Source organism: Harpia harpyja, chromosome 17 (genome assembly GCF_026419915.1).
Source record: "Harpia harpyja isolate bHarHar1 chromosome 17, bHarHar1 primary haplotype, whole genome shotgun sequence".
NCBI classification, from domain to species: domain Eukaryota; kingdom Metazoa; phylum Chordata; class Aves; order Accipitriformes; family Accipitridae; genus Harpia; species Harpia harpyja.
This window is the reverse complement of record NC_068956.1, coordinates 2,754,993-2,776,171: the sequence shown is the minus strand read 5'-3', so window position 1 is coordinate 2,776,171 and position 21,179 is coordinate 2,754,993. Positions and strand designations below refer to the sequence as shown.

The 21,179-nt window shown below is 38.3% G+C and overlaps 1 protein-coding gene across 4 annotated transcripts in view; it reads right to left on the bottom strand.

Moving 5' to 3' along the window:
- UVRAG (UV radiation resistance associated) overlaps window positions 1-21,179 on the bottom strand; it is a 97,007-nt gene that overhangs the window by 60,605 nt on the left and 15,223 nt on the right. For 2 of the 4 annotated variants that reach the window (XM_052812450.1, XM_052812451.1), the window contains exons 2-6: window positions 18,888-19,005; window positions 17,401-17,435; window positions 15,403-15,564; window positions 13,533-13,607; window positions 7,880-7,965 (exon numbers count right to left, since the gene is read on the bottom strand). In XM_052812450.1, coding sequence (XP_052668410.1) covers window positions 7,880-7,965; window positions 13,533-13,607; window positions 15,403-15,564; window positions 17,401-17,435; window positions 18,888-19,005 — 476 coding nt within the window. The remainder of the gene's footprint in view (window positions 1-7,879; window positions 7,966-13,532; window positions 13,608-15,402; window positions 15,565-17,400; window positions 17,436-18,887; window positions 19,006-21,179) is intronic. The other 2 variants (XM_052812452.1, XM_052812453.1) reach the window with 1 other exon arrangement.

Here is a 21,179-nt window from a genome sequence, read left to right as displayed (position 1 = left end):
CTGGTGCTTATCAGCTTATGATTACAGAAACCTTGCTGCCAGGGCAACAGACAGAATCCCATTCAAGACACTGCATATAGTAGAATGGTAAATTACATGCAAATCAAATTTCCAAAGGGCATAAACATGTAAAGATGACAGCTACCGAAAGGACAGTGACACTAGTAGAAGCCAACAGCCTTTTGCTGACATGTAACTTGCCAACAAATCTTATCACTCAGACTGAGCAAGCCTAAGACGAGTTCACTGCACAACTGTAAAGGAAGATGCATAAATTCAGCTTGAATGGGTTACAGGCTCCACCCAAAAAGGGAAACAGCTGCTCAAGTTGATTGTGTTCTTCTAATCACAGTCCACACAACTGATAAGGTGTTTGTGACAATTGAGCACAAGCCTTACCCAGTGGAGGGAAGAGAGGAGAAACACCAGTCAATATTCAGGCGACTCATTTTTTCAAGCTGCATACTGCTGCACTTTTTCCTGGAAGCCATCCCCAAACTCAAATCAAAGTTTACTTCCAAGAGAAGAAGAATTCTGCAGCTGAAGTACAAAAGCGAGATCTCCCACCAGACAAAGGGGTGGTAGTAACACTCACAGGCATGTTCTGCAGCTTCTCAGTCATAGGTGCATTCCCTACCCTGCCCTGTTTTTAATTATCAAAGATATTAGAGCATTTTCCCCAATGCGAGATCTTTAATCCATTTTATTTGTTCTCAGTCAAAATGCAATATTGACTTTCCCTGATGTGGTTAGGTATTTCTGAGCATTTTGGTGACATGACTGCATTCACTCAAATCTTTGCCCAGGCTGAAAGATGAAGCAACTAGCAGCACCATTCTTATGGCCATATCCAGGACAAAGTCATAACAAAAATAAAGACGACTCCCAATGCCATTGTTCAGAAAAATCCTCCTTCTTAAACACTTTCAGGTATCTGTTAGAAAATTATTTAGCTAAGCGACATGCTCTGTTTTTCACCAACTCCAATAAAGCCAGAAAAAGGAGGACTGGGTTATGACTTTTAATCTAATTGAACATTGCTTCATTGATAAGGTCTTTTACTTGCCGTCACAAATAAAGAAGCAGAATAAAGCTATTTTTGAAGTTCAGCACAGCTCTGTGTAATCTCTCAAACAGTGCTCTGAAACCAAATTTGATCAAGAGCTAGCAACATGCCTATCATGCTTACACTAAAAATCTGCCACTGTAGGGGTGTTTTATTCCATATGGCATATTAGGAAAGCTGAAGATAAGAGCAGCAACAGTGGAAGACTACTAACCCTGCAGTTAAGTTAACGTACAAAAAAACTCCACCACTCTCTCTTGCTTCATGGACTGTTTCAACTTGCTATGACCCATGCCGCTCTCTTCTACACGTTTTGGCAAAAGTCAGGCTTGTAAATTGACTCTTCTGATGACTGATTAGCCTCAGTTTCCATATAGCTTAGCACCACACAAGTAACACGTCTGGGAACAGATTTGTCCAAAAATCTCATTCCACAGATCAAAATCCCTAAAGAACCTCCCAAAAAAATTCAGATCCCAGGTTTCAATCTCCATCACTACTTCCCACAAAGACACCACCCTGCAATTCCAACCCACATGGTTTTTAGGCCAAGAGAGATGACACTTGTTGTACTGTTCATCCATTTCAGTACTGCTTATTAGAGTATACAGAGGCACTCAAGAGGTCCAATTACAGTTCATATTTATTTATGCTGGCCTTAGGCCACCTGGGTTTTCATGTCCAAAGCCAAGGGGATGCCTGCCTTATCTTGGCTGCCTATACAGTATGAAGAGCCAGGTCTTCCAGGTGGAAATCTTTCCTAGTTAGAAACATCAACAGGGCCATCACAGAAAAACCACCACACTTATCACTAGCAAAGGGAAGTTTTAGCAGCGGAACTTACTGATGTAAGAGCACAAGTCACGCTCAGAGGAACCCTACTATCCATTCCACGCTTGAGACAGTGTATTTCCACATCTCCTGGGAGAGGGTGATGGCGGCAGCAGCAGCATTAAAGTCTGAAAGTCTGCAACGTGAGCCAGCGATTTGACTGCTAAGATACCCACAGGAAAAGCTAGAACAAGGCACTGCAAGAGCATCAGGCTATCAGTGACAACCTTTTCCTGGCAAGCACACGCCATCTTCTCAGGACATGGCACTGTTTCTACTGCGTGAACATCTGTAACTACAACATTTAGAGAGGTTTTTGTTGCAGCTATGAGTTGGGACCCTTCTCTGAGGAAAGAAGAGCAAAGAAAAAAAGCTAGAAACAAGAGACTTAACTGTCAGTGCATATTTAAAAAAAAAAAAATAATAATCTTTCCTACCTCCCCTTACCTCTATGCATCTACCAGCATGCTAAACGGAATAGGGTAGCGACGAGCAACTCTCTATTTCCATGCAGTCAGAACTGCAGAGGCTAGAGGCTGAATCCTACTTACTGCACAGCTCCATTGGGTTCACTTCTTCCATGGAGATGAGGATGGAAATAGAGGAACATCAGGGAAGTTGAAAAGACAGTACAGGTTTGTGTGGCTCACCTCTGGGTTTGTTATTAGATGCTGTACAACCCCAAAAGTCAGAGAGCAGCTGACAGCATGTTTTCTTCCTGCTTTCCCTCCTTTTCACTCACCAAACATTTGGACGCCTAAAGTTTGGAACTGCTGCTTATAGCAACTATATAAGAGCAAAGTCTGACTGAGCTACTGGCTGTCAAGATGGGACACTCCGACATTGTTTAAGACTGACTTGTCTTGTGCTTCTCTGTAGCTGTAAACAGGTCAATGTACCCCTGAGATACACCTTAGCACAAAGCAGTTTAAGCCCATTAAGACCTTGCTTACTCTATCATTCCCCACCCAGAGAGCATATGAAAACCAGCTTCAAGTTTAGCATAATTTCCATGTGTTAAAAATAGCTGCCCAAAGGCAGTTACTACATTTGGCACATGCAATGCCACTGATTCTGTAGTCTCAGAGGAACTACTCTGAGCTACTATGAGTTTTTCAACAATACAACTGCTTACATTTTTCTCTATTTCTAGTTTTAGAGATCAACTTGTTTAAGTTCTGTTCATTCAATAAGACTGCTAATAAAGATAGAAGAATTTAAACACACAAGCAATATATCTGTTAAAAAGCTTCTTTCCTGAGATAGGTAGAACTAAACAAAAGCTGATTTTATATTGGGTCCCCATGTTTCAGTCCTGGTCATTTAAGGTAGTTGATTTTACCAACCTCTCAAAGTTTCAGACTGCAGACAAACACTACCTACATTTATATTCTTAAATAATACTTCTTCGGTGATAAGACAGGCACTCTTCTTTAAATTAAGTTATATTACTAATGGCAAATCCTGAAACAAAGCCTGTCACTTGAAGCATACCCCTGGCCTATGACAGATTATGAAACCTGAAAACGACGGGAATACTTAAGGCACTGGGACTTCAGACAATTTCTAGTAAATTCTATTTCTATTTGTCATGTATCAACATGCCCAATGCTCAACAGTGCACTGCAAGTTTCTTTGAGCCCCTAACCTAGAAAGTAGTAATTAGTTGCTAGTTCAGAAGTTGAGCTCTGATCCTCCTCAGAGCAGTCTTGTCACTGGCAACCTTGGACCATTTAAAGTCACTGAACCTGGGCCATCATTGCCGTGATGCAAAATACAGGGAAACTGTTTGCTTAGTGTTATAATTTGGTTTGAAAAGTCATGTTTACTTGTCCAGGGAACTGCAGCCAGATTTATTTGCTTATCACCAGAACTGCAAGAACATTTTGTTTTTAATGAAGGCACAGCCTGTGTGGTCTCTGGAGTTGCTCTAGTTTTCAGGATTTAATCCACTAGATCAGATGTACATGTGGCAGTAGCAGAGGAAGCCCTTTAACACCTAAAAGTATTATTTAAATCAACTTCAGCCAGATTAGATATTAGCAATATTACAGCAGTTGCCTGGACCTGGTCTTTTACTCATCTCCAGCACTCAAATTGTACCAATATCAGATTTTGTTGTTGTTGTTGTTGTTAAAAAACAATATTTTTTTTTTAAACAAAAATACAATCAAAAATGTTTTCAGTCTGCACTAACTGGCTGGCTAAATAGCACAAACTTGCCATTCCATCTGCTCAAGGAATGGTTAAGCCATAGAGAAAGCTGTTTTGACTGGAGAGATAAAAATACAGGAAGCAAAATTTCAAAGGGGCAGGTTTCACTAGTTCTTAGAGCACTTCTTGTCTCCAGGCAGAATCTGGGAGGATTTCAGGCACTCACATACTTAAAGGCACAAAAGCTATTAGCAGGCCAATTCCTCTAAGTGTCACAATACCATGAAAAGCTGTTGTAGAATACAAGACACTACTTTTTGTATTTAGGAACTGAAATAAAATTTTAACATACAGGATTTTAAGCCCTTTCTTTAGTGATTGTCAGCATATCCCATGTTCCCAACACCACTTAATACTGAAAGGTCTATTTTTCAAAGTTTAAAGAAAAGAAAGGATACAAAACTAAGAGAATACTAAATATAAAGCTATTCCCATTAGTGCTGCAAACGTGCTGAGAGCTTGATTATGGAGACATGTCCAGAACATGACCTCAGATGAATTTGGCCCATCCTGAGTGTTATGTGAAAGGTGAAACGTGTTACTGTATAACCTATTACCACCAGCTACATAATATTTAGAAAGCCTTTAAGTGACCTCTTTTCAGGAAATCTGACAATATGGCCAAGGGACAAAAACCTCAAAATTTTAGCTTTCCAGTTGGGGTGGTTAATTTTTGTTAGTTAGCCTTTTTAAAACAAATGGCTGGAAGAACATTCGTCATTTCCATATGGCATGAACAACTTATTAGCAGCACTATGTTTGCCTGAGGATCTTGTCCCTGCCCCAAAACAAGAAGGTTCATGAGCTGCAGAGGTGCTGAGAACTTCCTTGTGTTAAGCTAAGCTGTCTGGGTACTTAAACTTTTCCTCCTGCTTAATTAACTTGTAAATCCATGTAATTAAGCATCTGAGCACACAGGCACTATTTTAATCCAACACTCGAAAAATCTTCTACTGTTCACACACTCTAGCATTCCTAATTAATTTTTTTAATCAACATAATTTGAGCCAAGCACGTGCTTTTCATTAAGGCCTATTCACAAGCTTCAAAAGTTTTACCTATTCACTTCTAAGAAGTAGAAAAAAAAAAGAAATAATTTCTTCCCCAAAAAGCAGTTTTGATAGCAGATAGAGATTAACCATAGAAGTTCTCATTTTGCAGTTTTTCAAGAGTTAAGGGTTGAGCTAGAATCTGCACTCTCAATTGATTTTCACACTGTACAGCTGATCACAGTGGCTATGCCACACCTGGCAGCACGGTACCATCAGAATAACTGGGATGCAGATACCACCATCACCAGGAATTGCTTCCTTTTTTGAGAAGTTTAAACAAAGCCAGTACAAGCTGTTCTTCATATTCATGTCTCATGGAAACATTAGGAAGTGACGTGTGCAGCTCGTGAATTTTTACTAGACAAAAATCATATCATGAGAAAATCTTCAAAATGTGGGATTTATGTAACCAGATGCAAACCTTTACGGTGTAGACACCTCCCTATTCTCTTTATAGCCAATGGACAGAAGCAGGCAGACATCAATCCATTTTCTCCCAAAGTACATGTCCTGTCAAATGAATCACCACTCAAAGTATGCCCATCTCTCTTCTGGTTTTAAGTGGAATATCCTCTCACAAAAACTATCTTTGGAAAGAGTCCACGGGCTCATTACTCAAGCCTGGACACCTGGAGAAGAATGTGGCAAACCAGACTGCTTGGCAGGAGAAAAAGGAAACCTGACAAGAAGAGACTAGAGATTATTTAAAAAAAAAATAAACGCTATCACCAGTCTTTTGAGCTAGATATCAAAAGGTAAGCAGCAGTAGAGAAAGTGTACCTGTAAAAAAACAGAGTTAATGTGAGAGATAATAGAAAGGATTCTGGACTACACAGCGGACTTTGCCTCAGTTCCTGAAGAACTTTCCTAGCTAGGAAGGAAACAGGCAAAAATAGCACCTAGGTATGGTCACAAATTATAACTTCTGACTTTTGCTGGAACTAGACAATGCAATATATACTGCTTGATAGGGTATGTAGACTCCACTGAAATATAGTCAGCAGCATTCCTGGTGCTGAGGTCTGGAAAAACTGTTCCTTTTAGGACAAAGCAAAAACAAAGGAGGAAGTCTTAGCTCAGAGGCAGGGCTAAACAGGAGCTACACCCAACAGCATGCCTAGAAACTGTAAGAGACAGTGCCTGGACTCTCACCTTCCCAAGACTGAGCAAAGCGCATGGTTCCAGTAATCAGGTTTCAAAACAGCACTGGTGAGCATCCAGCAAGAGGAGCTTTATCAAAGCTGACATCTTCATTTCTTGTCAGCTTTGTGATAGACAGTCAGACACTTTCAGAAGAACGACCACAGTTCAGATTAGACAGGGTTAGACAGGGCTCCAGTTGGTCAAGTCCATGACCACCTGGTATAATAGCGAGTGTTTTTTCTGGAGCATGCTTCATACTACAAAGAAGTGCAAAGGAAATGTGAAAAAAACGCATGAGCAAAGCAAGCAGGATGACGGGCACACATTTTCTTCTATTTAACAAAAACTTAATGTTAGGTAGCATAAGAGTTCTCTTCTAATGGACTGTGCCAGAATGTAATCAGAACTTCATAACACGCCCCCTGGTTGTTTTCCGCTAAAAGTACGGAAGACAGACATTTCAAAAGCAGCCTTTAGTTTAAATATATTTTACAGAATCAAGAAACAGCACGTTTAAATTTTAAGAGAGCTTATAAAATAAAGACTTCTGAATAAGCAACCTAGAGCTAACTTTTCCTACCACTTTCTTCACTTTAGAATAGAAAGCTAATGCTTTATGCAGGCAACAGTGACACCTACTGTTAACATTATCAAATGGATTCAACTTTTACAACATAAAAAAACCAAATGCGTTTTTCCAAAGACTTTTGAAAGCATATTAAACATTTCCTTTGTAGCACATCTATTGCTATTACTGCAGAACTGAAGTTATCCTGTCTGTAAAATGCCTTTTAAATACAAATTCCTCAAAACCAACCTACCAACAGTGTTTAAAACCTCTATTATATTTCCCCACAGCTAACATTCTTGAACTATTATAATTAAAGCAGATCTGAAAAAGGCCTTCTTGTTTACCTTCATACTAGCATTTCATGTTTTTCACCAGCAAAGACACCTAAGTAACCACCCAAAAGCGCAGTTACCATACCTTTCTTATGCCATACATGTGTTGGAGTAACTGGGGTCCTGACTATGCAGTGCCTCTTTTCTGTATTACAAGGGAGAATTATGCAAAAGGTAAATTCAATTCAGTGGTTCAATGTTAAAAAAAACTACAAAAACACACACACACACTTAGGTGTGTAGCTGTTTTGTTCCAGCTACGGGATCATTCTACCAAGTTAAGTTTTGGCAAGTTGCTTTTTTTTATCATTGTTCTAATTTATTTAAATAAATTTTAATTTTGTTGAGGAAAAGAGAGTAGGGGCTTTCCACAGAAGATCTCCAACAAAGAAGCTCCATGATTTCAACATTCACAAGGCAAGTCCATGGTCTCGCTCCACAGCCAGCTCTAGTTCAGAGCACTCAAGCATCCATACAGCAGAAGCCTAGAAACCACCAAGGAAAGTACACACATCAAAGCCCACCTCCTTGCTACCAGCGGTAAATCGGCACTACTAGATATCTCCTTTGCACATGATAGTCCGGAAGTTTTTTTAATATCTGGAAAGGCTCATTCCACGCACACTAAAGAATTTACAATAGCTACGCAGAATATTCTCAAAAACCTTACCTAAGCAAAGAGAAGACATCGTAAGAGTTACGAACACAGTTCTGATCCACCTGGAGAAGACTATTCTTCAGGGTACCTGAGTGATCCTTAAGGCAAAGAAAGAATGTTAATTTAAGAATCAAAAATTTTTCCATCTTGACTAAAAACATGCACTTCTGGTAAAAGAACAAACTATCTTGCATTTAATGTATCTTAAATCTATCTTCATACAGTTTATGTACGGTAGGTAGAAACAATTTAAGGCGCCAATAACACCAAGTTCAAGTCTGGCCTACAACAGCACTTACCTATAAAGATATTAACAACCCATCACTTTAGCTGTGTTCTAGACCTGGAGTGTGTTTCTTGAACTTTAGAATCCATTACTGCACAAATTTTATGCACAGAAATACTGAAGGATGCAATTTACAGTACTGCCATTCTTCAGCTTCAGATCTGAGAGCCTATTCAGTAATGTGCCAGAGATGTACAAGACCACGAGATAAAGCTCTATTATTTATCCATGCTGTAACACATTTAAAAGATCAAAGCAATCTTAGTTTTGAATGATGTGAACAAGTTTTTGGAAGTTACAAAAAAAAAACAAAAAAAAAACTTATGTCATTCTTAAGAGACCAAAGTGTACATTCTGCACAAGAGGCATCAAAGCAGTAACAGACAAACTGATATTCTTCACGCTGCAAAGGTCAGACACCGAGCTTTTCCATATCAGGCACAGTCACACAAATTCCTAGAAATGCCACAAACTCAGAACTGTTTCTTCACATGATAAAGCGAATTCTAAGTAGGTCAAACCACCTGGCAGCATTGTCAGAAAGTTTATGGATTGTAGGAAAAAAGGCATTTATTTTAGTGTATGAAGTGGCCCCAGCTGGTACACACGATCAGTTAATTTTCCAACAGTGATATAGATATACTCCGAGTACCACAATCCCTGCCTACGTATTCTTTCCTGCCTCAACAGGCTGTTTCCATACAGAAGATGTTGAAATGCAGAGTTACACGTCAACATCTGCTGACACAACCATATTTGCCACAGGCCATGCAGCAGACATTCCTTTCCACCAAAAATAAGGTTCCACCTAAATAATTGTGAGATCTATACACTACATTATGCATCATATTGCAACACAGGCACCATATCATCAGCTGCCTTAGCTCATTTCCATTCTCAAGATGTTGGATCCTACATGCTGAAATCCATACATACATCCGCTGAAAAAATACCAAAATAAAGTCATCTTAATGCCTGAATGAACTAGGATGGTGGAAAACTGAAAATGCACAACTATCAGCATCACCATTTTATACCATGAAGTTGATGTCGTTTCAAGAAACACTGCCTTCAGACGGCGAAGTGCAAATTTTTCAGAGAACAAGTGTAACAGCCTAGAATAACTAGTTCCAGGAAGGAAAGAATTTGGAGCAGCAACATATTTTACCCTTTTCTTTTTCCCCTGTACTACAGTGTGATGAAAGGAAATTCCCAAAAAGTCAGACACCAAGTCGCCTATACAAACTGTTCTATCCCAAGGAAACTTGCAGTATGCGTAATGGAAGCGTTTCAGACTTCATTATTAAAGTGTGCCCTTCGAAAGCGGAGTATGTCTACTTCTCTGCCACAGCACTTATTAGATATAGGCACATGTATTTGTAAACACACAAACAGGCTTTGGTTGTGCAAAGTGGCCAGGGTCTAGCTGCTAAAAAAAAAAAAAAAAGAAAAAGAAAAAATGCATATGCAGGTAAAGACTCTACCTACGTTGATGGAGACCACATACCGGAGATAGAGATGCAGCTTTCCAAAGATAAGGGCCTTTCCTGCTTGACAGTTGAAAAAATAGCTACAATTCATTATCCCTGAAGAATATAACTTAATCTCCTGTTTTCCCATACCCCTGGCAACAGCCAAATGTTTTGAGTTATGGAGAACTGTATAGACCAGTTCGGGTTTTATTTCTTTAAGGAGACAACAGAAAGCTAGTCATTAACTAAAAGCTATACTTGCTTCCCTAAACGCACTTTCTGAAAAGATATCACTGCAATAGCAAGGGCAAGTCTGACCGATTAGTAGCAGCAAGCATAAAATGGTTGAAAGAAAATTTGAAAGCCAGGAAAGCAGAGGAAACCAGAGGAGAAACCTGGTTTTAGGAAAGCCAATATAGCACCCAGAACTTATTTTGTTGAACCTGGGTAAAAAGTGGATTTACACACAAGCATGCAGACTCAGACAAAACCAAGCAGATTAAGAAAACTGCTAAAGGACTGGAAATACTTTAAGTCCAGGCTGACAGCTTCAAAAAAATCTTTGACGCTCATATCTATCTTATTCAAACATTGGTCCAGTTCGAGCAAATCCAAATAGAGTTTCACTGTATGATTACTAGGAGAGGATGAAACTAAGAGAGGAACAAGTGCTCCAGTGGTCCCATGCCAGAAAGGAAACAGGAAAATAAGCTGGACAAGATTGTGACAAAAAAAGCAGAATCCTGCTGAAATCTTCTAGCAAAATTGCTGCAGAATTTACTACAAAATAATAAAAAAAAAGCTTGAACAAAACCAGAAGTTGGATGAACAATTATGTGAAAGTCAAATGTGGTTATGAACAAAGCAACTATATTGGCAGCACACATTTGTATTTACATTGAGAAGAAAAGCTGTAAACACTAGAAGAGGAGTTACATGAGCACTGTCAGACACCTACAATAAAGCACTAATACCCTTCAGGGCTTAGAAGGCACGCACAAAGGCTTCTGAAAGCCTACTTCCCAACTTTTTTCTTGCCATGAGCTAAGCATCCATTGCAGCAAGAAAACTGCAACTTGAATAAGAACATTACCCAAAGAAAACATTCATTTTTTCATTGCGTATCAGCAACAGCTGAGTTGCTGTTGGACAGAAGAGATGGAAGAAACGTAAAATTTCTAACACCTATATATTGTCAAGGATACAGAATTTAAAGGCTTTTTGACATCAGTAGGAAAAAAAAGTGAAGAGTCAGTGATGGTATTAACAACAATAAAGAGGCCCTGGATATGGTTATTTTATTTTAAGACAAAAATTGCAATACTACCATTGTCTGGTTTACCTAGAATTTCTCCACCAGTGTTGCTGCTAGAGTGCTGCTGCTCCTTTATATGACAGGAACTTCCTAAAAAGCAAGCATTTTGAGCACAAACCTGCATTTTGAAGGTTACCTTATATGCAAGCAGGCTTTAAGGTTCTAAAACAGCAGCTAAAGTGCATTACCTAGTAAAGCTGTAAGCTTCCAGTCCTTTGATTTTAAATTAAACAAATTAGCAATTAGAATATTCCTATTTGAGCATGTTGCTCTTGCTGGGTTTTTTTGTTTGTTTGTTTTTTGTTTTTTTTACCAGGGAGATATGCATTTAATCAAGAAATCTACAATTTTCATCAATAAAAACAACAGTTGTGACAGTCACTAATGTTCCTGCCCTGCTTCAGTTTATTCTGCTACAATAGCTTTTAGGCTTCCACCTCTCTTATTACAGGTAAGTTCACAGGACAGAAAATGGGAATTTGCATTTAGTTCCAGATGGATCAAGCAATGCTCAGAAGTACATCTACAGTGTGTTTTGAAACTCTGAGTTCATGAAATATTGCCAAAATGGTTCAGTCAGCTTCTAACAATTTTCTTATTTTGGCTCGTAAGTGGTCTTAATTAATGACATAGACATTTAATACACTAATAAAATGCACTTTATTGTAAGACTCCATAAATCTACTTTGGCAATTAATTCATAGTCCAAAGAATTATTAAACAAGGATTTTTTTGAGCAATGGGGAAAAAAATAAGAGTACAATACCTTAACTTTCTCCATACTGAGACACGCAAAAATACAGGACGCTTCCAACATTGACTGAAGTGTCTTTGTGCACAAGGTTTTCATTAGACTCGCAAAATGATATTAGTAAGCATCTGTTTTGATAACAGTTTCATATGTGCCAGTGCAAATAAAAAACTGCTATTCTATCCATGTATTATCTCAAGAATTGAGGCCTATTACTAAGACGTGTTGAAGTATTACAGAGACCCACTATGACCACCAGAATGAAAAAAACCACCACAGGAGATAAAAAACCTGACACCAAAAATCCCTTTCTACAGAAGGTTTCAGGTGGTGCTTCATAGTATTTAGTATAACCACCAAAGTGGGGCTGTGTGATGTTTAGAATATCCAGCATTGACGTGAAAATTATGAAGCAAGACCAACTAAAAGCAGAAATACCCCTTAGGTGCACACAGCTTCTGCAGGTTACAGGAAGAGTTTACTTGTGTCAACTAGTTTGGCTTGAAGGGCAGACAAGGCACTTAAAAACACGAGGTATATAGTATACAAGAAGAGATTTAGGTCAAGGAACTGACAAAGCAAGCAATCAGAAGCTACAGAGCAGGGTGACAAAATAAATTTCTAGCTCTTGCAGCCAGAAAGAACTGAATAAATTATAGGGAAGCATAAAGAAGGAGATTATTTGTGCTCTACATAGGCTATGACTGTATTTGCAGCTTAGCTACGGAGCACGTACAAGAACCAAAACCAAGATATACTTGTAAACCTTATGAGCTAGGGAGCAAGTCCTGACAACAAACAATCAGGAAAGAGGACAGCATTACCACCATTGAATTCAGGCCCAGCTTATTAATACTCAAACCGTGAAAAACTAGAATTGCATCCTGCTTCAGGAAAACTCAGTTAACAGCACCAGGAAGCAGAGTCTGAGCTGTGTACCAAACCATCTACAATTTGAAGGATAACCATCAAAATACTAATCAGAGTTTGGAGGCTTGCATACAGCCAGAGTTTTGAACACATAGCCACCTTGTCCCTTGCTCCACTCTCCCTACATAAGAATGGTTACCTGTGTTGCTGACTATAAAGGCACTGCCTCCATTCAAATCCCCACAAGACTGGACTTGCTGGTTGTGGCTAATGCAGAAACTGTAGCTGTGTGTCAAGAGTCATTTTGTCTCCAGCCAAGGACTCCTTATACAACCTATCTATACCACAGTACTGCCACCAGCAATTTGGGATTAAAAAAGGACCCTGTCAGCTGTGCTATTTACAATAGGTAAGTTTAAACTTTTTCATCATCAGTGTAATAATCAGCACCGCCATGTAATTAATCTGGCTGCAGTCACAATATTGGCTGAACAGGCACAAATACTACAGTGGAGCCTTTGGGGAAAAAAAAAAAAAAATGGGGTGAAAGAATTGCAACACAGAGCAAATAAATAGCTTCCCATTTAGAAGCTACAAACTCTGGTTTTAAGAGTGAGAACCAAAACTTAGTGGACTTTTGTATTTACCATGAAAATGAGTCTGAACAGCCACACCATTTTCAAAACGTTGTATGTTTGAATGCCTCAAAGAATAAAGTCAAGGGGTATTTTCAGTAACCAGGCTTTTTTTGGACTTAAAATGCTATGCTTTAAGTCTTTCCAGAACAGCTCAGATGTCCATGTAACAGAGGCGAGATAACAGTTCTTATCTGTCATGTCAAAAAAGTGTTTCTTCTCAAAACTAAGCATTTTAATGTTCTGAGCATCCAAGTGTGAAAATTTAAGTTTAGAAGTTGAATTGCAGCTTGTCACCAGTACTAACAAGCCAGAACAAATACGAGATACCCTTACCTTCTGTTCAAATGAAGCTCCGTAATAACCATCATTGAGACCAAAAATAATCTCATTTGGGTTTCTTGCATGTATCTGTGAGAAGAAAAATCATTTTACGGTCAGCTTACTATGACTTTACACCGCAAGTGAGCATAAATTGCTCTGTTTGATAGTCGAGTGCAGTTTTTCAGCACCTGTAATTCTAGACACACATGAAACCTAAGAAAAACTGAATTTAACCATAGAGAATGTATTTGCTTTACAGCTTTAATAACTGTCACTGAGTATGTTCAGCCATTCTATCCTGAAATCAGAAACACAGGCCACAGCAACTTTCCTATTGTTGCATTTCCAGCTGACAAAACTAAGAGACCAGGAAACTAATCAAAGAGATAAGTCTCAAGAGTAATTAGCTTTCACATGGTATTACCTAAAAAGATAATTAAAAATTAGGCTTTTATGGTCATAGTAGACACAAAATTAGCATGCAGTATTATAGCTAAAATCCTACTATTAATGCAAAGAACATTATTTCAAATAAAACCATGCACTAGAGCGTATTATTTAGGGAGCCATCTCTCCTGTCTGGTAAAAACAACTGGAAAGAAAGCTACAACATGAAGGATACTGGGTTTGGCTGGGATGGAGTTAATTTTCTTCATAGCAGTCCGTATGGTGCTGTGTTTTAGATCTGTGACTAAAACACTGTTGGTAACACAGCAGTGTTTTAGCTATTGCCGAACAGTGCTTGCACAGCACCAAGGCCTCCTCTGTTTCTCGCTCTGCCCCCGCAGTGAGTAGGCTGGGGGTGTGCGAAAGCTTCGGAGGGGACACAGCTGGGACAGCTGACCCGACTCGACCAAGGGGATATTCCAGACCATATAACACCACGCTTATAAGTAAAAAACGGGTCAGTCTTTGCAAGGTAGCTGTTGCTCAGGGGCTAGCTGGGCATCTGTCTGTTAGTGGGAGGTGGTGACTGACTACCTTTGCATCATTTGTATGTTGTTCTCTCCCCCCAGCCCCCGCTTTTTTTTTTTTTCCTTTCAGTTATTAAACTGTCTTTATCTCAACCCATGAGTTTTTCCTCACTTTTGCTCCTCTGACTCTCTCCCAGCCCACCAGTGCACGGAGTACTGGCCAGGATCAATGCACCATGCGAAGCTAGAGCAGTCATTCCCTATAAAGCTTTCTTCCCAGGCTTTGAAACACCCCAATTTAAAAAAAAAAAAAAAAAATCATTTAGTTTAAAGTGAGAAATAAACTATGATCTATTCTAAATAGATCCTATCAATTAATCAATCGAAAGTGCCCATTGGAATTAGGACAACCTATGTGATTCAAAAGGCACCCTATTTTTTGGTTTTTATTATTTACGTGATATGGGTTTCTTTTTGAGCCACTTTTACTATAAGCTCCACGATACAGAAAACACCTCACTTTTCACCTCTTTCAAAAGGCTACTAGTAAGAGACAAATAGCAGCATTAGAACAGATCTTATACAGTAAGCTGCTTGGACTGGAGATCTTTGATGGGATATCACTACCATGAGAATGGATTAAAACTGTAATATACACAAATATTATGATCTACGTTCATTTAACTATATGTACAATCATATCGCTATTTCCTCAAATTGAGGCATTGCAATTTAAAGCACCACGTACTAGCAGTATCATTTGAGAGGCTCAGTCAACAACAATACCTTAAAATATTCAGCTAGTCAAGATTTAGAGCTCTGGGGTAAGCTAACATGAATCTCTGCAATCAAACTTTAAAATACACCCTTCAAATGCATTCATTTCCTTTCTTAGCATTCTATCTATTTGTTCATCCATGTGTTTGTTTCCTTACGTAAAAAGTTGAGACAAACTGTTTTCACATTACCTGCTGGCCCAAGTACTTTAACCCATCTAGATTGACCTTCCATTCAATCAAAAGCTGAAAGTGCTCCTTCTTGCCACCCCAGATCCTCACAACAAAACAAGAGACAGAGGTATCAAGACGATCAGGCATTATTCCAAAGTCCAGACTCCTCCATGTCGGATTCTGTAGATATTCAGAGAGGGATAAAAACAACTGAAGCTGAAAGTAGTCCTAAAATTGACAATTCAGAAAGTAGCAAGTTCATGTCAAAGATTAAAAAAACCTTAAGAATAATGAACACCAGCCATTTCAAGTTTTACACAGAGTTGAAGCCAACAGGCTCTGCTGCTTCCGTATTCTGTTTTCTAGAAAGAATTCCTGGGTTAAAAGCTACATGCTGTAAAGTACTTCAGAAACTCAGAGCGGGCTCTGCTTCCTCCCATTACAAGATGTTGAAGAATTTACTTCAGAATTTACTAATTCAGTTTAGCCAAATCACGAACTTAAAAAGTGGAAGTAATTTTCCAAGTTATAATTCAGCTTCTGAAAACTAGAGTATAGCTTACATTGCACAAGTTCAGTTTAAAATGCCTATCTATTCCCCAATAATTAAGGTTGCATAATTTATTGACAGGTTTGTTCACATTCTTCTCCTTGACTGATGCTGATGGCAATCCTCAGATGTTGTCACTAACTTACCCAGTAAGTATCACAGAAGGAATGCATTAATCAAGTTTTCCTAAGGAGAAGGGATATTTGGTAGCTATTCACACCCAAGAATAACAAGCCATTAAAACACTCATAGATGATGTACAGAATTTACTCAAGACATCTTCTATTTAGATTTTTGTCATTCCATCTCATGTTTCCTTTGGTTAGATTCCCTTTTTGTTATTCCTTTTCCTGATTTAGAATAGGCAGAACTCAAAATCCTAAAGTCTCAAGGAAGACGTCTCTTGGACAATTTAACAGCCTTGAAGATATAAGCAGCTTTTCCTCCATTCAGCAGGTTTTCAGAACATTTATGGCACACTGGGCTGTAAATGGTATGGTTTTACCTTGTTAATGAAGACATTAAAATGTCTATTTAGCAGGTTTTCAAACTTCTTTACCCAAGACTTGCAACACCATACTCCCACCAAGAGACCTACCCCTTCTCAGTTGTAAACAGTTCAGTTCTGGTCCATTCACTCATCTGAACTGGAAAATTTAGAAACTCTAAGGCATTTTCAAACTTCAGTTTCTTAAAGCTATTAGCTCTTCAAAGAATATAAAGTTTATATATGCAGGTACATGTTCCTTACTGTTCACCTATACAACAAAAAGATGTTCAAAGAAATCAGTGGTATATTCTGCAACACTGTTTTGACTCTCCCTTTATTTGGGGTGTTGCAAGCAGAGCCTCTACTTCTACACCAAAGTTGCTAAACTGCAAAGCATGAGCTTCTAATGAACCTGTACACCCAGCAAAGTAATATACAAGTGCTCTCTGAATAAGCAATTTGCAGACATTTAAATAAAAGCAGCTATTTCTGTTGCCAACACCAGCTAGAACAGAGAAAAAAAAAAAAAAAAGATGAACTGTAAACAAACCTGAGTTATGATGCATACAATTCTTAGATACTGAAAGAAGCTAAACCAGTAAAAATCCAGCTAACATTATTTTGCCTATTTGGTGTTCTCAATATTCAAAATGGATATATACTGTAAAGCTTAAACTGAGCACTGAACAGTTTTCACATGAAAATGCCCTACCCTTGGAGTGTTTAGTCCTATCTGCAGGAGTATCAACAGAGCATTGCTCCACAGCTGTTAAAACAAACACGCATTTCTACTATTCAGTAACTCACTATTCCAACCCTTGATGAAAAGAACCTGAGAAGAAGAACATGATGCTCCCAGCAGAACTGAAGAGTGGAAATAAACATTTAACACTTATGGTATTCAGCAAAGAAATCAATATACTGCAGTACATATACAATTTTTAAAAGAAAGTTTTTCCATATTAAAATAACTTACCAGAGAATTCTTGATCACTTCACTCTTATAAAATTCTAAAGAAAAATGAGTAAAAAACACCTTTAGATTAGCTTAAACACTGATACAAATCTTAGTATTAGAAATAGAAAAAGCTAAAATAAGTAACACTCATGAAAGACAAATGCTAGTGGGTCTAGTTTATCAGTAACAGATTCATGAGAAAGACTTTAAAATGCAGTCATGCTTTTGACTAAAAGTACTCATTCACACTTAATTATTAGAAGTCATTATTTAAATTCAGCATTTCATCTTTATACCCAAGATAATCCTCAAGATTTACTGAGGCTTTGGTTTCTGGGGAAAGAACGTGCCTCAGTACTTTACAATATTTGGATGACATTCACGAAGCGACTAGTTTGTCATACAACGTCTTCCTGGAGGAGTGCAGCATGGATACACTAATTGCACTGCTTTCCTGAAGAGCAAGGATGACCTGTTCCAGATGCTTAGAAAGTGAACAGCCAAATTACCTCACAGAAGTGCCAAGAACCCTGTATTTGAATGGAAATAAGCAAGTGCTGACACATGGACCCTGGCTTCCCCAGCCAAAATAAGAGCTTAAAGTCATTAGGTAGACAGCTCTGGAGACTGGAATACAGATTTTGTACAATATCCCTCAGCCCATTGGAGTCCAAGGATAAAGCTTTGATGGAGTGCAGAACAGTCCCTTACACCAAACACTGTATAAATAGTGATCAGTTACAGGTTCAACCAACCACTACAAGAAAACCCAGGTAGCAAGCTCAAGTTACATACTCTTATCCTTCTGAAACAATGACCTTGAAAAAAAGCAAGATTCAACTACACTAGCTGAAAATAAAAATTAGGAGAAAAACAAAATTTGCCTACAAAGCTCCAACTGTTGACCGTATCAAAAGGGGCATAAATATATATATTTAATAATATCTCTCCACAACGAAGAACTATACGTTGCAGTGGAAAAGCAGTGGAAAGCAAAGCATTAAAGAGAAACGAGATGTAACACTCAAACACAGTTATCAAAAGCAGAACAGATGCCTGGATGCTTTGTGTCATTGGCTGACAATTCTATTTTTGGAACACTTCAATAATAGTAAGTGCTGGTTTATGCTCCGTAAAATAACTAGTACGCACAGAGTGGAACACTCTCCCCCACACAAAGCAACTAAGGCTCCAAAAGCTTTAACTTTTCTGTGCTCTTGAAGTTGCCAAGTTTCTTAAATGGTTGGGGGGGGGAAAGGAGAGCAATAACAAAAATAGGCTGATTTAAGAGACTCTACCAGATCTGTCATCTGCTTTGCTTCCCTGGCTGCTAACACTGAAAGCTTTTATGAAGTTCAGGAAACTAAAGACGTCTTCTCCACTGTTAGTATACGTGATGCAATGGCAGCAGGTTGTCAAGGAAAAAAAAAAAAAAGGACAAAGAATTCATACCATAAGAATTCAAAGATTAAGTGGTAAAAAAGTTGATAGCAAGCCTGGTGTACCTTTGTATATCTTGGTGTTATCACATAAGTGAAGAGTGAAGTATGTATCCAAGAGGCGATAACCATTCTTATTGATAATGTTACGTGCAGCGATATTCCGAAGATGACGAAGCCGGCGCTAAAAATAAGAAAAAAAATGTAAATAGTTAAAGAACTTCCTTAAATTAAATTGAACCCTTTTTTATTGTAATAAAGCATTTTAATGATTTCCAAAGCACCATTGTCAAAAAAATCCCACCAAGCACTCAATTTTCTTTGGCAGAAAGCTAGTGTAAACAATAAGCATTCAGCAAAGCCACTGACTGGACAAGCAACAACTAGCACCTATGAGATCAGATTAAGCAACACTGATATACAAGACAAGCTATTCTTACTCATGTCTTATACATAATTTTTATTCTATATATTTAAATCACCCCAACTATTTGAGCAGTTTCAAGCAAATATGTGACACTATTAGCATCAAACAGCAGCAGTATCACCCAGGTGTTCTGCATCATCACACTGGAAACACTTCCTAGCCAAAGCTATTTTCAACAAGCACTAGTGGACCAAGAGCTCCAAAATAAACCACCACCTAACCCAGAGCCATACATAACTGGCTGAACAAAACTTCCTGAATTCACAGTAATCCTGGAAACTGCTGTAACAACCTTAACTAAAAGTAAAGTACATCAGAAAGGTATATCCAGATTTTCAGGGAAAATTAAGGGCACAGTCAAATTTCTGATGTCTGTCAGCTACCATCTGCTTGGATAACTGAGTCCTTTTCTCTTGGATTAAATACACTAGAATATGTCACTAAAATCTTTAGTTTAGGTGATTTCATCCAACTCCAACACTATGTTAGTTTGCTACAATACTGTATCTCAAAAATCATCAGAATGAATCAATCCCTCTCTCTCCCCCCTCCTCTAAGTGCCAAACAGCTTTAATAGTTGTGGCTAAAATCCTCAGCTTCAAAGCATACCACGCCCTTCACCTCTGACAAATACTTAACATTATTAGCTTATTGTTAAATTCAACTAGTTAACAAAGCAATTTTGTAGGACTGTCCAGTCTTAAATCATTGCTTAGCTATGGTTCTTATTTTAACTTTGAAAACCCATGCATGCTTAAAACAGACTACCATGAACTTAGCACTTGGCAAACTGCCACTTCAAATATATAAAGCTCTCACCAAATCCTTCAGTATCATATTCTCCCAATCAACCTCTCAACCTACCAGTGTCTCGCCCATCTACCATGGGGATGTTGACAAATGGCTCCCTATCCTTTTTGGATCACCACAAACCACCTACAAGCCTCAAACAACTGGTTTGGTGCATCCTTTTACCACAGAGTTCATTTTACAGCATACTACTTTTTCCCAAAAACCTTGTTAATTTGTAAGTCTGGATCCACCTTAAAAGAAACACTCCCACATTGACCAAAAGCAGATTCAAAATGCTTTTGAAACCAAAAGACAACTTCTCTGTTTGCAGCTTGTCCTAAAAGGCTTTTAAGAAGAGTTGAAAGGCCATCATCTGTTTTTGAATCAAAGTGTGACACTTTATATCACTTAGTATCACTTAAGTGATATATTAGTTTTCCTTCCTGGAAATATATAAGAAGAATATTAAATTTCTGGTCACGTGACAGACTCAAAACCACTGGTGGATTCATTCCTGCAAAGTCTATTTATGAGTTACACTAAAAACAGAGCCTGAGATGGGATGCCCAAATACCTCTACAATATACATGCAATACAAAGTTAAAAAACAAACAAACAAAAAAAAAAAACCCATACCCAACCTTCTAAGCTGCTTATTTGCAGAACCACATGGTCTTATTTTGTTTGAAATTGGTATCAGGAATGTCAACAGAAAGATTAAGCCTCACTTAAAAAAAAAAAAAAGAAACTATATGGACCTTGTACATTATATCAAACCTATCCTTAAAGCTGTGTAGTTTTGCTAGCCATTTTTATAAGCAACTTAAACACTCCTTAAGAAATGGCTTTGAACATACATTGCACTCCCTATAAAAATGATTCAAGGATTTTATGTGCCATTTCTCTCCTTTAATTAACTTCAGTAGCATACAAATCAGTCATGTACCATGTTCATCTCCCCCTTCATTTTGGTAATTTTTTTAAATCCCTTAAAATCTAAGAAGAATAGCCCACATAGCATCTAGCTGAGGGGGATGCTGAGGGGGTAACTTTCTCCAGGTCTTTTAGGACTGCAAACTAATTGTGTGACTGGTTTAAGTAGTATGTTACAATGAAGCAGCCCTCAAGCAAAGCCAAAC